General features: G+C 40.6%; 1 protein-coding gene across 10 annotated transcripts in view; it reads left to right on the forward strand.

Moving 5' to 3' along the window:
- ATP8A1 (ATPase phospholipid transporting 8A1) overlaps positions 1-14872 on the forward strand; it is a 238832-nt gene that overhangs the window by 214424 nt on the left and 9536 nt on the right. For all 10 annotated transcript variants that reach the window (XM_086407721.1, XM_086407724.1, XM_086407725.1 and 7 more), the window contains 2 exons: positions 10913-11001; positions 11722-11814. In XM_086407721.1, the coding sequence (XP_086263847.1) occupies positions 10913-11001; positions 11722-11814 (182 nt within the window). The remainder of the gene's footprint in view (positions 1-10912; positions 11002-11721; positions 11815-14872) is intronic.

Consider the following 14872-nt stretch of genomic DNA (forward strand, 5'->3'; position numbering starts at 1 on the left):
ATTGGGGGCAGGAGGAGAAGGGGACGACAGAGGATGAGATGGCTGGATGGCATCACTGACTTGATGGACGTGAGTCTCAGTGAACTCCGGGAGTTGGTGATGGACAGGGAGGCCTGGTGGGCTGCGATTCATGGGGTCGCAAAGAGTCGGACACGACTGAGCGACTGATCTGATCTGATACTGTATTGGTGTTTTCTTTCTGGCTTACTTCGCTCTGTATAATAGGCTCCAGTTTCATCCACCTCATTAGAACTGATTCAAATGTATTCTTTTTAATGGCTGAGTAATACTCCATTGTGTATATGTACCACAGCTTTCTTATCCATTCATCTGCTGATGGGCATCTAGGTTGCTTCCATGTCCTGGCTATTATAAACAGTGCTGCGATGAACATTGGGTTACACGTGTCTCTTTCAATTCCGGTTTCCTCAGTGTGTATGCCCAGCAGTGGGATTGCTGGATCATAAGGCAGTTCTATTTCCCGTTTTTTAAGGAATCTCCACACTGTTCTCCACAGTGGCTGTACTAGTTTGCATTCCCACCAACAGTGTAAGAGGGTTCCCTTTTCTCCACACCCTCTCCAGCATTTATTGCTGAGCAAGCAACTTTTAATTTCATGGCTGTAGTCACCATCTGCAGTGATTTTGGAGTCAAAAAGAGTCTGTCACTGTTTCCATTGTTTCCCCATCTATTTACTATGAAGTTATGGGACCGGATGCCATGATCTTAGTTTTCTGAATGTTAAGTTTTAAGCCGAATTTTTCACTCTCCTCTTTCACTTTCATCAAGTGGCTCCTTAGTTCTTCTCTTTCTGTCATGAGGGTGGTGTCATCTGCATATCTGAGGTTATTGATATTTCTCTTGACAATCTTGATTCCAGCTTGTGCTTCCTCCAGTCCAGCATTTCTCATGATATACTCTGCATAAATGTTAAATAAGCAGGGTGACAATATAAAGCCTTGACGTACTCCTTTCCTGATTTGGAACCAGTCTGTTGTTCCATGTCCAGTTCTAACTGTTGCTTCTTGACCTGCATACAGATTTATCAGGAAGGAGGTCAGGTGGTCTGGTATTCCCATCTCTTGAAGAATTTTCCATGGTTTGTTGTGATCCACACAGTCAAAGGCTTTGATGTAGTCTATAAAGCAGAAGTAGATGTTTTTCTGGAACTCTCTTGCTTTGTCAATGATCCAACAGATGTTGGCAGTTCGACCTCTGGTTCCTCTGCCTTGTCTAAATCCAATTGGAACACCAGGAAGTTCACGGTTCACATACTGTTGAAGCCTGGCTTGAAGAATTTTGAGCATTACTTTGCTAGTGTGTGAGAAGAGTACAATTGTGCAGTAGTTTGAACATTCTTTGGCATTGCCTTTCTTTGGGATTGGAATGGAAACTGACCTTTTCCAGTCTTGTGGCCACTGCTGAGTTTTCCAAATTTGCTGACATATTGAGTGTAGCACTTTCACAGCATGATCTTTTAGGACTTGAAATAACTCAACTGGAATTCCATCACCTTCACTAGCATTGTTCGTAGTGATGCTTTCTAAGGTCCACTTGACTTCGAATTCCAGGATGTCTGGCTCTAGATGAGTGATCACACCATTGTGGTTATATGAATCATTAAGATCTTTCTTGTATAGTTCTTCTGTGTGGTTTTTAGCATTCAAGATTCTAAAGGATATCACTGTATCTCAGGTTCAGTGAATCAGCTCCTCTCATCCCCTGAGAAAGGGAGCTCAAGGAGAATGTAACCGTGCAGGTAGGCTAAATGAGATGGGACTGAAAGTGAAACACAACAACAGAAACCTCCAAAGAAACGTTCAACTCATACAGCAGAGACAAAACACTTAAGAGCAATAGGAAGGGAAGATCCACAGCTTGGTGGGAAAGATCTAGAAAGTTTATATGAAAAGAAGCAATAAATGCAAACTTGAAGTTGGGCACTGATTTTTGTTTATTTTAATGAAAATGATTTCATGAAGAAGATGCTTTCAGAGGAGATCAGAAGGGTGAACTGAGACATAGAGGAGATGGAAAAGTGAAAGTGAAGTCAGTCGGTCGTGTCCGACTCTGCGACCCTGTGGACTGTAGCCTACCAGGCTCCTCTGTCCGTGGGATTCTCAGGCAAGAGTACTGGAGTGGGTTCTCATTTCCTTCTCCAGGAGATCCTCCCAACCCAGGGAGATAAGAGGAGTTTAATTATCTATTAACTGAGTAGATGGTTCTGAAAAGAGAACAGTGGAGGTTGTGGGCTTTGAGGCTCACAAAACCATATCACAGTACAGACCATCTCTGAATAGTGGTTCTACCCAACTGTTTCAGAGAAGCTGTAGCCAGAAAAAGCACTTAAACTCTTGGATCTGAAGCCACACTTGACCGAATCCTAAGCAGCACATGATAGGATATATAAGCTGCATATAATACAAGCTTTGGGAGTTTTCAAAGTATTGTGAAACTATCCCAGTACAGTACTATATAGCTGACCGTGTTAGCTGAGTACCTGGGCTAATTTCACTGGACCTATGAACAAAGTGGGCATACAAATGTGCTCTCAGAATGGAACTCGTTTGTTTGTGGTGAACTTACTCTATATTCTCCAGCACACGGATGGTGAGTGCTATGGAGAACCCCAGTGCAGGAAAGAGGATGGAAAGCCCTGCAGAGGGGTGGGGTGCTGTTCTACGTGGAGTGGCCGTGGGAGAGCTCTGAAGATGGCCTCTGAGCAAAGACCAGAGCAGGGTGGGCAGGACCTATGGCTCCCTGGATGAAGATAGTCACAGACAGGAGGAGCAAACACTGATGAGGCCAGAGTGTGAAAGCAGAGCAAGGGAGGGGACTTCCACTGGCAAAAGATGGGCAGGGAGCTGGGTCAAGCCCTACTCCTCTCTCCCCAGATCACATAAATATCTAGTTATGATTTCTCCCACAATAGCTCCATGCCAGAACACAAGAAAACCAAGAACATCTCAGGAATATAGTCCCAAAGCTCTGATGGTTTTTGGCTTTTAATCATTCTAAACACTAAGTTGTAAGAACTTACTTATTCAACAGTTATTTATTAACACCTGATTGGTGGTTAAGCACTTGAGTTGTGAGAATTCATCAAGATGCATTCCCTCTTCTTACAAGGATCATAGTCTGTAATTAGAAAATGGATAATAGTTACCCATTTTGGAATAATTACCCAAATTGGAAGCACAAAGTAGAGTCAGCTAACCCAAATCTAAGGATAGAAGTGACACTCAATGTGAAAGTTGAAAAGCCAACAAGAATCATAGACACTGGGGCTTCAGGATGAGAATCAGCTTGGGCAGCTTCCAGGATCTGAAACACGTGGTGTAGCTAGAGATGAGGGCTGTCTTGAGAGATGATATGGGAGAAGTAATCAGAAGTCAAATAGGAAAGGTCATGAAATCATATTCTGGAATTTTGTATGCCATCCTGGGGGTGGTGTGAAGCCACTGAAAGGGTTTCATCCAAGAACTGCTCAAATCTTAATTTACACTGTGGAAACATCTCTTTGGCTACAGTGTGGGGAGTGACTAGAAGCAGAGTAGGACTGGAGTCAACAAGTCCACCCACGTGTCTTTAAGGAGGACAAGCAAAGTTTGGACTGGAATAATGGCAGCGGGTGAGAAAGAAGCAGACAGGTCCAAAGTTACTAGAACACAGGAGAACCAGGCTATAGGGTGGATGTGGTACCAAGAGACAGTTCATGAATACAGTCCAGGTTTCTGTCTCACGAAGGTGGCAGTGAAGCTGTTCTCTGAAGAGACTGCACAAAGGCAGAGCAGGTCTGGGAGGGAGACAGTGTGTGCTGGGGATGTATTAAGTTTGAAGTACCTATGTAGCGCCGTCGGTAAAGAGTCTGCCTGCAGCGCAGGAGACCACAGTTCAATCCCTGGGTCAGGGAGATCCTCTGGAGAAGGAAATGGCAAACCACTCCAGTATTCTTGCCTGGAAAGCCCCAGTCCATGGGATCACATGAGTCAGACACGATTTAGCGAATAAACCACCATATGTAACATTCAAGTTCAGAACTGGATAAGCTGTGTTTGAAGCAGAAGCAAGAGATGTGAGCCACAGGGAGGGACCATGATGATCCCCTTGTAGATAATAGAAACTGTCAACCTTCCCAGGGAGGGTATATATGTGATAACAGAAGACTCTTGAGAGAATGCCAGGATAATCCACCTCTCTGTTCATTCAGGGATCATCCAGACAATCAGCTTCCTAATAATTACATTCTGTGAATAGCTTGGACAATATTATCTTGTTGTTGTTCAGTCATGAAGTCATGTACTGGGCTTCCCTGTCCTTCACTGTCTCCCTGAGTTTGCTCAAACTCATGTCCATTGAGTCCGTGATGCCATCCAACTCAATATCTCATGCTCTGGCACCCCCTTCTCCTCTTGCCCTCAATCTTTCCCAGCATCGGGGTCTTCTCCAATGAGTTAGCTCTTCGCAGCAAGGGCCCAAAGCATTGGAGCTTCAGCATCAGTCTTTCCAATGACTATTTAGGGTTGATTTCCTTTAGGATTGACTGGTTTGATCTCCTTGCAGTCCAAGGGACTCTCAAGAGTCTTCTCCAGCACCACAGTTCAGAAGCATCAATTGTTCAGTGCTCAGCCTTCTTTACGGTCCAACTCTCACATCCATACATGACCACTGGAAAAACCTTAGCTGTGACTATGCTTTTTGTACACCGTCTAGATTTGTCATCACTTTTCTTCCAAGGAGCGAGTGTCTTTTAATTTCATGGCTGCAGTCCCCGTCCACAGTGATTTTGGAGCCCAAGAAAATGAAATCCAACACTGTTTCCACAGTTTCCCCATCTATTTGGCATGAAGTGATGGGATCAGATGCCGTGACCTTAGTTTTCTGAATGTTGAGCTTCAAGCCAACTTTTTCACTCTCCTCATTCACTTTCATCAAGAGGCTCTTTAGTTCCTCTTCACTTTCTGCCATTAAAGTGATATCATCTGCATACATAAGGTTGTTGATATTTCTCCCAGGAATCTTGATTCCAGCTTGTGCTTCATCAAGCCCAGCATTTCTCATGATGTACTCTGCATAGAAGTTAAATAAGCAAGGTGGCAATATACAGCCTTGACGTACTCCTTTCCTGATTTGGAACCAGTCTGTTGTTCCATGTCAAGTTCTAACTGTTGCTTCTTGACCTGCATACAGATTTCTCAGGAGGCAGATAAGGTGGTCTGGAATTCCCATCTCTTTAAGAATATTCCACAGTTTTTGTGATCCATACAGCCAAAGGTTTTAGTGTAGTCAATGAAGCAGAGGTAGATTTTTTTTGGAATTCCCTTGCTTTATCTATGATCTAGCGAATGTTGGCAGTTTGATCTCTGGTTCCTCTGCCTTTTCTAAATCTAGCTTGTACATCTGGAAGCTCTCAGTTCTCATACTGCTTAAACCTAGCTTAAAGAATTTTGGCATAATTTTGCTATAATGTGAAATGAGTGCAACTGTACAGTAATTTGAGCATTCTTTGGCATTGCTTTTCTTTGGAATTGGAATAAAAACTGACCTTTCCCAGTCCTGTGGCCACTGCTGAATTTTCCAAATTTGCTGGCATATTGAATGCAGCACTTTCACAGCATCATCTTTGGGGATTTTTAAATAACTCAGCTGGAATTCCATCACCTCCACTAGCTTTGTTTGTAGTGATGCTTCCTAAGGCCCACTTGACTTCACACTCCAGGATGTCTGGCTCTAGGTGAGTGATCACACCATCTTGGTTATCTGGGTCATTAAGACTTTTTTTGTACAGTTCTGTGTATTTTTGCCAACTCCTCTTCGTCTCTTCTGCTTCTGTTATGTCCTTGCTGTTTTTGTCCTTGTGCCTATCTCTGCATGAAATGTTCCCTTGGTATCTCCAATTTTCTTAAAGAGATCTCTGGTCTTTCCCATTCTGTTGCTTTCCTCTATTTCTTTGCATTGTTCACTTAAGAAGGCTTTCTTATTTCTCCTTGCTATTCTCTGAAATTCTGCATTCAGATGGGTATATCTTTCCCTTTCTCCTTTACTTTTACTTCTTTTCTCAGCTATTTGTAAGTCCTCCTCAGACAACCACTCTGCCTTCTTGCATTTCTTTTTCTTGGGAATGGGTTTGGTCACCACCTCTTGTGGAATGTCCATGTAGTTTTTCCTATGAGTTTCACTGGTGTTTTACTGTTTTTAAAAAACTCACAGTGAATATTTGCAATTCCCAAAATTAGTTCCTTGGGATATTAGTAAGCAATATATGGGGAAAAGTATTCCATGGTCAATAAATACATCTTGGAAACCTTGGTTTAAAAAACTATTTAGTAGGTTCTTTATTATGATTTCTCAAAGACTTAAAAAAGCTCCTCTTCCCTGTGACTCACCAGGACTGGAAGCTGCTGTGGTTTGTTTGAGCCATGACAAGCTTTTGGAGGAAGTGCTTTCAGGACTAGTGACCACAAACAGTTTAATGGGATAGTAACCTCTACCCAAAAACTGTACCAAATTTCAACACATAGTTTCAGAAATTGAATTATCAAATTAACAGCAATGAATGCTTGTGTTCTTGGTGCACATGTCAGTTGCCTTTCCCAAAGTGAGTACGTTGCTTATGGAAGTGTGAATTACCACCCAGACCTGTTTCACCATACCTTCCCACTCCCCCAGGTGTGATTGTGAATTGTCCAAATCTGATCTAATTTGGTAATGTTTCTGCAACTGTAGAGAGGCTCGACATTTTCCCATGTTATTGATTACTTGCTGCTGCTTTTGTGAATACCTTCTCAGATCCTTTGCCTGTCTATTGGGATCTTAGCTACTCTTATGAAAATAAGTGGTCTATTTTTATAATCAGATATTAATGCAGAATTTCATATACTTCTGGCAGCCATTTTCCAAGTTCTTATGTATCGTTTATTTTTTAGTTAGGTTATTTTTGAACCTGTGGTGCGTCTACATTTTAATGGATCAGTTCTTTAAAGCAGTTCTTTCTATAGTTTTTTTTTTTTGAGTAGGTTTCTTTTTTTTTAATTTATTCATTTTAATTGGAGGCTAATTACTTTACAATATTGTAGTGGTTTCTATAGTTTCTTTTTACCATTTTAAGGCTTAGAAAATCCTTTTATAAAGTTTTATCTAGACACTTGGTAATCACTTCTTGTTTTCTGTTGTTAACATTAACTCTTAACTCCTCTGGAGTTATTAATATATTAATTTTATTATTATATTATAGATTAATTAGATTAATTAATTATTATTAATTAATTATTAATATATTAATTTATCTTACACCCTTCCCCCTCCCAGAAAACTAACCAAGTTTTACAGCAGTATTCTCTGAATAATTTTCCCTTCCAAATTAATATGTAGTACCCATACAATCTTGAATAATTTTTATGAAATAAAAAACATTTATCTCCATTTATTAAATTAGCAAATTGAGATGAATGGCAATTTATTAAGATTCAGTTACTTGGCCAATTTCAGTCTGGAGAGGAGTAGATGTTAATGTGATGAAAACTATGACATTTATAAACTTGCATTTAATTTGATGTTGTGATAAAAAAACTTCTTTCCTTGAAGCTCATGGGAGAGATCACTAAAAGGAACACGAGACTAGAGAGCTTAGAGGAATTTGAAAATTAAAATGAAGAAAGGAACGTTTGTTAATAATCGATGTTAGTAATGAAAGCAGCCACTTTATAAACATTATTGGTTTAATTCTTATAATCCACTTTACAGCTGAGGAAGCAGAGACCCAGAAGTGACTTCCTCTGGCTCTGAGAGCTGGGACAAACAGAGCCAGGACCGCTTCCAGGGCTGTTTATCACCAGCCCTGGTCCAGTTGGGGTCTACGGATATAGTTTTAGCACTCCCCAAGGGGCCTTCTTACAGCATCTGTACTTTAGCAAAGAATCAGCATCCTATTCGACATTTATAGGGTAAAAGAGGGGACAGATTTAAGAAGTGCATTGCTGAAAGTTTGTAGGCAGGTAAGCACATTGAAATCCTCTCTCTTCCGAGCCTGAACTTGGAGGACCCTGCAGGTGAAAGAGTGAGTGTTCCTGTCTGTGTGAGAACATGGGTACCAAGGGGTCATCTCACTGTGGGTCAGAAGGTAAGCCTTCCCATCCGCTCACTGCACAGGAGCTAGGCTTTTCTCAAATGTTCTTTCTCCGCAAGTTCATAGGGAAATTTCAGAACAATTCCCTGGTCCTCTGTGTCTTCAGGCAGCGATGGTTCACTTTTGAAGGCCGAGGCCGATGCCGAGGCAGCATTACTCTGCAGACACGCAGTCGTTTGTTCCCAGAGCAAGGCCTGTGCCCTCCGCTTTGCCGGCTTTGCAGCTCCCTGGGCTGATCCTCTCAAGTCCCCTGGGAGCCACTTTTGTGGCAGATTCCATTTGGTTTCAAAGGGCCTCGAGAGGGGCGGCGGGGCCACTTGGCGTGATCCCCCCAATCTCCCACGTTAAGAGTGACTTGCAGGCTGCCCTGGCGGGAGCCCGAGCCCAACCCCAAACAGGCTGCCCCTGTTCCCCCCATTGTCTGCGGACCCGGCGTCTTTTCCCAGCTGACCTGCCTGCAAGTGGAGAGATGTGAAAAGTTAGAGACAAAAATGGTCTCTACAGAGTGAGAGAGAGCTTTCTTGTACAGAAAGGAAGGAAATACCTCTGTGGGATTTTATTTTTCCCCCCCTCTTCATCCAAAAAATACAAAGAGACTCTCTGTCTTTAATGCGAATGTCGGCTTTAAATCTCTTAGGTTTGGATTAACTCTGCAAAAGAAAAAAAAAATCTGACAGGCTTTCAGATATGACGCAGAAAAACTTTTTTCCCCTCAATTCATGGTATGCATTTGCAAAGCCAAAGGCTGGTGGACTGAATAGTGGGCGCCAGTCTCCCCGTCATAGTTAACATCACAATGGTCAGAATTAGCAGCCTCTGTCCCCACCAGGGGACATTTAATACAAGGTGGCAAAGGCAAGAATAAACCTCTCTTCTCTTGCCCCCCAAATTAAAAGAGATTAAAATTAAACCAAAGAAACGACGTTATTTTCAGTTACATGACTTAGACTTATCTTACCTTTTTCCCGCGAAAGGAAAAAGAAATGTGGCATTTTGCAGTCATTACCTAACTCAAAAGCTTCCTTCCAACTAAACAAAACCCACTGACTTGATGGACATTTCCTATTACACAGTTATTGTTGGTTTTCACTATTGAGGATGTCAGCAAGCATGTCGAAGATCATGTTTTGCTTATAAAATAAAATGACTTTTATGTGAATATCTTTCGTCTTGGTGGTGTCCGGAAAGTGGGTGCTGTTCCACTGAATCCACGTGGCGATGTTTATTTTCTGAAATTTGGGGTAATAGCATGTTCTTATTTTTAATGTATTCAGAGCTTTTTCATCCTAGATACTGGAGTATTCTGCACCAAGAGTCAGTATCAATAAGCTTGTGTTAATGTAGAAAATTTTTAAATAGCAGCTCCCAGTTTCCAAATGAGAGTCAAAATGAATAGGTAATCTGAAGCACAACTTAAAATTAGCAGTCTTTATATTTGATAAGGATGGATTGATTAGGACTGTTTATGTATAATTGTGAAACCACCTATATAAATTAAACTCTAGATCATTTTTAATTCCTGACCCACACCTAGTTTAAAAAAAAAAGTTTCTTGTGTGATACTTAGTGGGATGTAAATGGGTATGCATTAGTTGGCTACTATATAACAGAGTTATAACAATACGTTTATGGATTTAAATAGGTACTGCAAATTTGTTCTTGATAAACAAATAGACTCAAAGGGAAATAAAATATTACTTTTGGTTTTATTTATTTATATGACGCTATCCACTTTAAGCTCTAGGTAATCTGATGACATTATAAAGGGATTTTTATTATAATCACAAACAGCTAACAGAATTTATTAATTTTTATTATAGAATCATTTTCTTTGCAACCCCAAAGGCTCTGATATAGCAATTTGGGATTTAATACAAATGAAAGTGTGTTAAAATAATTTTTCAGAATACACTGAAACAAGTTATGTAAATCTTTGAACAAAAATTAGTATTATTCCTGCTGCTGCTACTGCTGCTAAGTCGCTTCAGTCGTGTCCGACTCTGTGCGACCCCATAGACGGAAGCCCACCAGGCTCCCCCGTCCCTGGGATTCTCCAGGCAAGAACACTGGAGTGGGCTGCCATTTCCTTCTCCAATGCATGAGAGTGAAAAGTGAAAGGGAAGTCACTCTGTCGTGTCCGACTCTTAGCCACCCCATGGACTACAGCCTACCAGGCTCCTCCATCCATGGAATTTTCCAGGCAAGAGTACTGGAGTGGGGTGCCATTGCCTTCTCCTACATAATATCAAATTGTTATTTTTCATAGATACCCTAACTTGTTTATACTGTATTCATGATATATCTGGATGATGTTTTAGTATCGTGTAATATTTTAGAAAAAATAAATTTTTATTTTCCAGAAATAGTAAATTTAGTTTCTAATTAGGATTGATTTTATGTATTGTATTGTAAGAGAATTTAATCCAGCATATGTTTGAAGTTTGCTCAAAAAGATAATTTTTTATATTCTAAGTTATAAAAGAAGGTCAAAGTTTATTACTCTGTGTTTTGGTCACAATAATAAAAAATTCATATAAAAATATGAAAAGATTTGGTACATGATAAAACTTTTCTGTATTAGCTACTGAGGGAAAAATAGAAAGGCATGTTTTCATAAATTAGGCTTTTAATTCCAAATATTTCACAAGTTTGAATTCAGAGTTATTTTATGCCCTCTTTCAGAATGAGATTCTTAAAATTATTTTACTTGAAATCATATAACAACTGAATTTTTATTTGCTGACGTATTTTTATGGTTTTTAAAGTTATACTGTTTCTGATACTTAGGCAGCCATGTTGTTCAGTTCTGGAGTCTTTTGGATGGGCCTGTTATTTATCCCTGTGGCCTCCTTGCTCCTTGATGTGGTGTATAAAGTGTAAGTATAATACTCAGTTATGTACATAACAATATAGATGGCATATTAATCCTCGGATTTCTCTAGTTGTAACGTCAACTCTAATATAGAGCTTACAAGATAGGAATTAGAAATATTAATTAATTCTATGTAAATACAGGAGAAAGGACTGATTGAGGAACTAGAAAACTATATTAGTTTAAAAGAGCCAGCAGAAGTAAAGCAAGTAGTTTCAATTAACATTTTTATTAATCAGCCTGAAAAACCCCTTCAAGGTAGAAGAAAAAATTCTGTTATCTCCAAACACACGCACGCACACACACATACACATAAATTTTTAGTGAACAATAATTGTGAAAGGAAATTTTTGCTTGCCTGATTCTAAACATATATAAAATAGAGACCAGAAGAATCCACAATTTTATTAATCCTTCTCAAGGATTGTAAGTTTTAAAATGTTCTCTCTTCCCACAGAAAAGATATCATTAAAGTTAGTTAATGTGATGCTTGTTCAATAACTATTTATTACTATCAACCTAAACCATTTATGACTATTGTTTCTATAATTATATTAATGCCCAAAATTACTATAATTTTTTAGATTCTATGAAAAAAATTCCTTATACTCTGATTACTATTGTACTTAGAAGCAGCATGACAAAAACTTGTTTTATAATGTTTTAAATCTTCACACAAGTACTCCTATCCTTTTTCTTTTCTTTCCCTTTTATGTTTTTGCAGTATCAAGAGGACTGCTTTTAAAACATTAGTAGATGAAGTTCAGGAGCTGGAGGCAAAATCTCAAGACCCAGGAGCAGTTGTGCTTGGAAAAAGGTAAAATACGCACTGTGTTCTTTTCTCAGCGAGCTTTACATTTTTCTTTTGCTAGCGGTTGGAAATAAGCAGTTAAACTTGTATTTATCTGTTAACGTGGAGCTGGCAGTGTCGCTGAGAGATTTTGGAATCAGAGAGATGCAGATTCAAATCAAATCTCTCTTCACTGAGCTGCCTGCGACCTCAGCCAGGTTGCTTGGTGCCACTGAGCCTCAATTTCCTCATCTACACAATGGGAGTGGTCGTACCTCCCTCACAGCCAGTCGTGAGAATTGAAAATAGTGTCAGCGAAGCAGGTGGCTTGGGGCTTAATGAGCATGAAATAAATGGTGGCTACAGATAGTGTTTATTATTAAACTGAAAAAGAAAATGCAGTATTCATAATGCAATAGAATACAATCAAAGTCAGAGGTTGACATAGAGTCAGATCTCTCAGTTACCTTCATGGTTCAGTACTTTATTGGGAACTGAGCTGGGGGTCATATATGAAGTGAGTTATGTCTTCCAAGTCCTCTTCATCACCACCACCCACCCACCTCCAAACCAAAAAAAAAAAAAAAAGCAAGGTTAGAAAGCTAATCGAATTTACTAAACTTCATAAAGCATTACAAAAAAGAAACTAAAATTATTCGAAAGCACTCTATAATAATCCACAATTCTGATGAAAATACCAGGAATTTATTCTCCCTCTCTCTCATCACACTAAAGTGAGCTGGCGTTTTGTCTCGACCCTAGGAAACGTTTTGCCCTGGTCTGTGTCACCTTCATCATGATTCACTGTCATTACTCAGTTTGACACAATGGAGTAAGTGTCAGACTGGGAACTCGGGCTGAGACCTTGGCTTCCAGCCCGCTCTTGCTCTCATTAGGCCAGAGGAGCACGTCATACACCAGTCTGCGCCTCTCTCCTAAAATTAACAGCACTGGCATCTGTGGGGCGGGCACCGCAGGCTAGGCACTGCACTCCTCACTTCATAGCTACTGTCTCATTGAATCGCCATGACATTCATGGACAAATCCATCATCCCCATTTTTTCCAGATGAGGAAACCGGGGCTTAGAGAGACCCAAGTTCTCCAGGTCAGAAGTGACTGTGCTGGGCCTTGAGCCCATGTCAGTTGAGTCTAGAAACCCTAAGCATGCGCTATTCTGCCTCCTTTGGCTGCTTTTCAGGAATGTAGTGGCGTGGCACAGACATAGCCTGCCTGTAACACGACAGTTCTGACCTTTCCATGTCAGCGTCCCTGTGCACATGATGAGTTGGTGACACCTACCTTCAGATGACAGGAGTAGCTCCTCTTCCCTGTGCTTTCCCCTCATCTCTTCCCTTAACCTCCAACTCTACACCAACTCCACTGTCCTCTCGCTTTCCCTCTAGCTATAAAAAGGATATGGTAAGAGTTCTCGCTCTTAGGAAAGAATGGGTGCATGTATATGTATGACTAAGTCCCTTTGCTGTGCATCTGAAACTATCAAAGCATTGTTAATCAGCTGTACTCCAGTATAAAATGTTTATTTTTTTTAAAAAAAGAGTTCTATTAATAGTTCACAGAATCATGAATAAAAATATTCACAATTATTAGGGAAAGTCCACTGATAGTACTGTTACTTAGTAAATTTCTCCTATTTGTATGTTAATAAAACTTACATTAAGCCCCTTCACGTGATACTCTTTTTCATCATTTATAGTATTTCAGTGACTTCAACAATTCATAAGTCAGACTGAGGGTTCGATGTGATGACCTCTGGTCTCTGGGTCCTAAAGAGTCAATGAGTCTGTGATATGTGTAATCCCTTACATTAAATAAATAAATCAGAGAGCCTAAAAAGAAAGAAGTGAATTCTGTGTAAATGACCACCAACTTCTCCATAGAAAATGCATCTGATAAATTTCCTGCTGCTGCTCAGCTCATTTGCCTAAAATAGTGGTTCAGCTTGTTTCGGGGACTCAGGACTAAGTTAGTTGTTACCTGAATAGCCCAGTCAAAAACTCCTAGTTTGGTATGGACCCCATGTTGCTATTGCTGCTGATTGGTGAGCAAAATGATGGTGATGGTCAGCCTGGCCATGGTGTCTCCCTGCTGAGTGGCAGCTAGAGAGGACGATCTATGAGAGAGGAAAAGTAGCAACTGGTCGGCAAAGCCTTCACATCAAACTGCGTTCTAAGGCAGATTAGCAATTGTCAGATTGATTTTATTGACAGAATTGTTTTAGGAACCTTGGAGAATGAGTGAGTGAGTGAAGTCGCTCAGTCGTGTCCGACTCTTTGTGACCCCATGGACTGTAGCCCACCAGGCTCCTCTGTCCATGGGATTTTCCAGGCAATAATACTGGAGTGGATTTCCATTTCCTTCTCCAGGGAATCTTCCCAACCCAGGGATTGAACCCGGGTCTCCCGCATTGTAGACAGATGCTTTACCGTCTGAGCCACCAGGGAAGTCCATGTCAAATTTTCAAACATGAGCTGATTTCATCTGCACTTTTCAAAGAGGGAAAAATGATGATTTCTGTGTATTCGAGTGACACCAGGCTTCCTTGAGGGCTGAAACACGCACATTATTTTATGCTTCCTGGCCTCAGCCTGTGCTGATTCCTTGTCTAGAAGCTGAGACCCTCTTACAGACTTGTAATCCAGTTCCTGGCTTTCAAAACCCAGTCCAAACGCAATTACCTCAGCATTCCACAGATAAAACCAATTCCCACTCTGCTGTCTCTGCATTTGGTTTATTCTTCTGCTTCTGCATCTACCACAGTATACCAGAGTGTATGTCTCCAACCTGTGTTTGCTTGTGTCCCCTACTAGACTGAGCTCCTTGTAGGAGAGGCCTCTGTCTCAGTCTTAATGGCAACCCAGCATCAACCACAGAGCCAGGAATGTAGTAACACTCAGTTAATATTTACTGAATGGGTGAATGAATGGTCAGGAGAAGGAACCAAAGAATAAATTCATTAATGGAAGGGTAGGTGAAAGGCTGGTTGAGTAGTGGGCCAACCTGTGGGTAGTTAACGGGAAATGTGATACATAAGGGCATAGAACTGTCTAGGTTGCACTTGCCCAG

Source organism: Bos grunniens, chromosome 6, assembly GCF_055505025.1.
Source record: "Bos grunniens cultivar Pamir isolate PY7600 chromosome 6, Bosgru_T2T1.0, whole genome shotgun sequence".
Classification (NCBI taxonomy): Eukaryota; Metazoa; Chordata; class Mammalia; order Artiodactyla; family Bovidae; genus Bos; species Bos grunniens.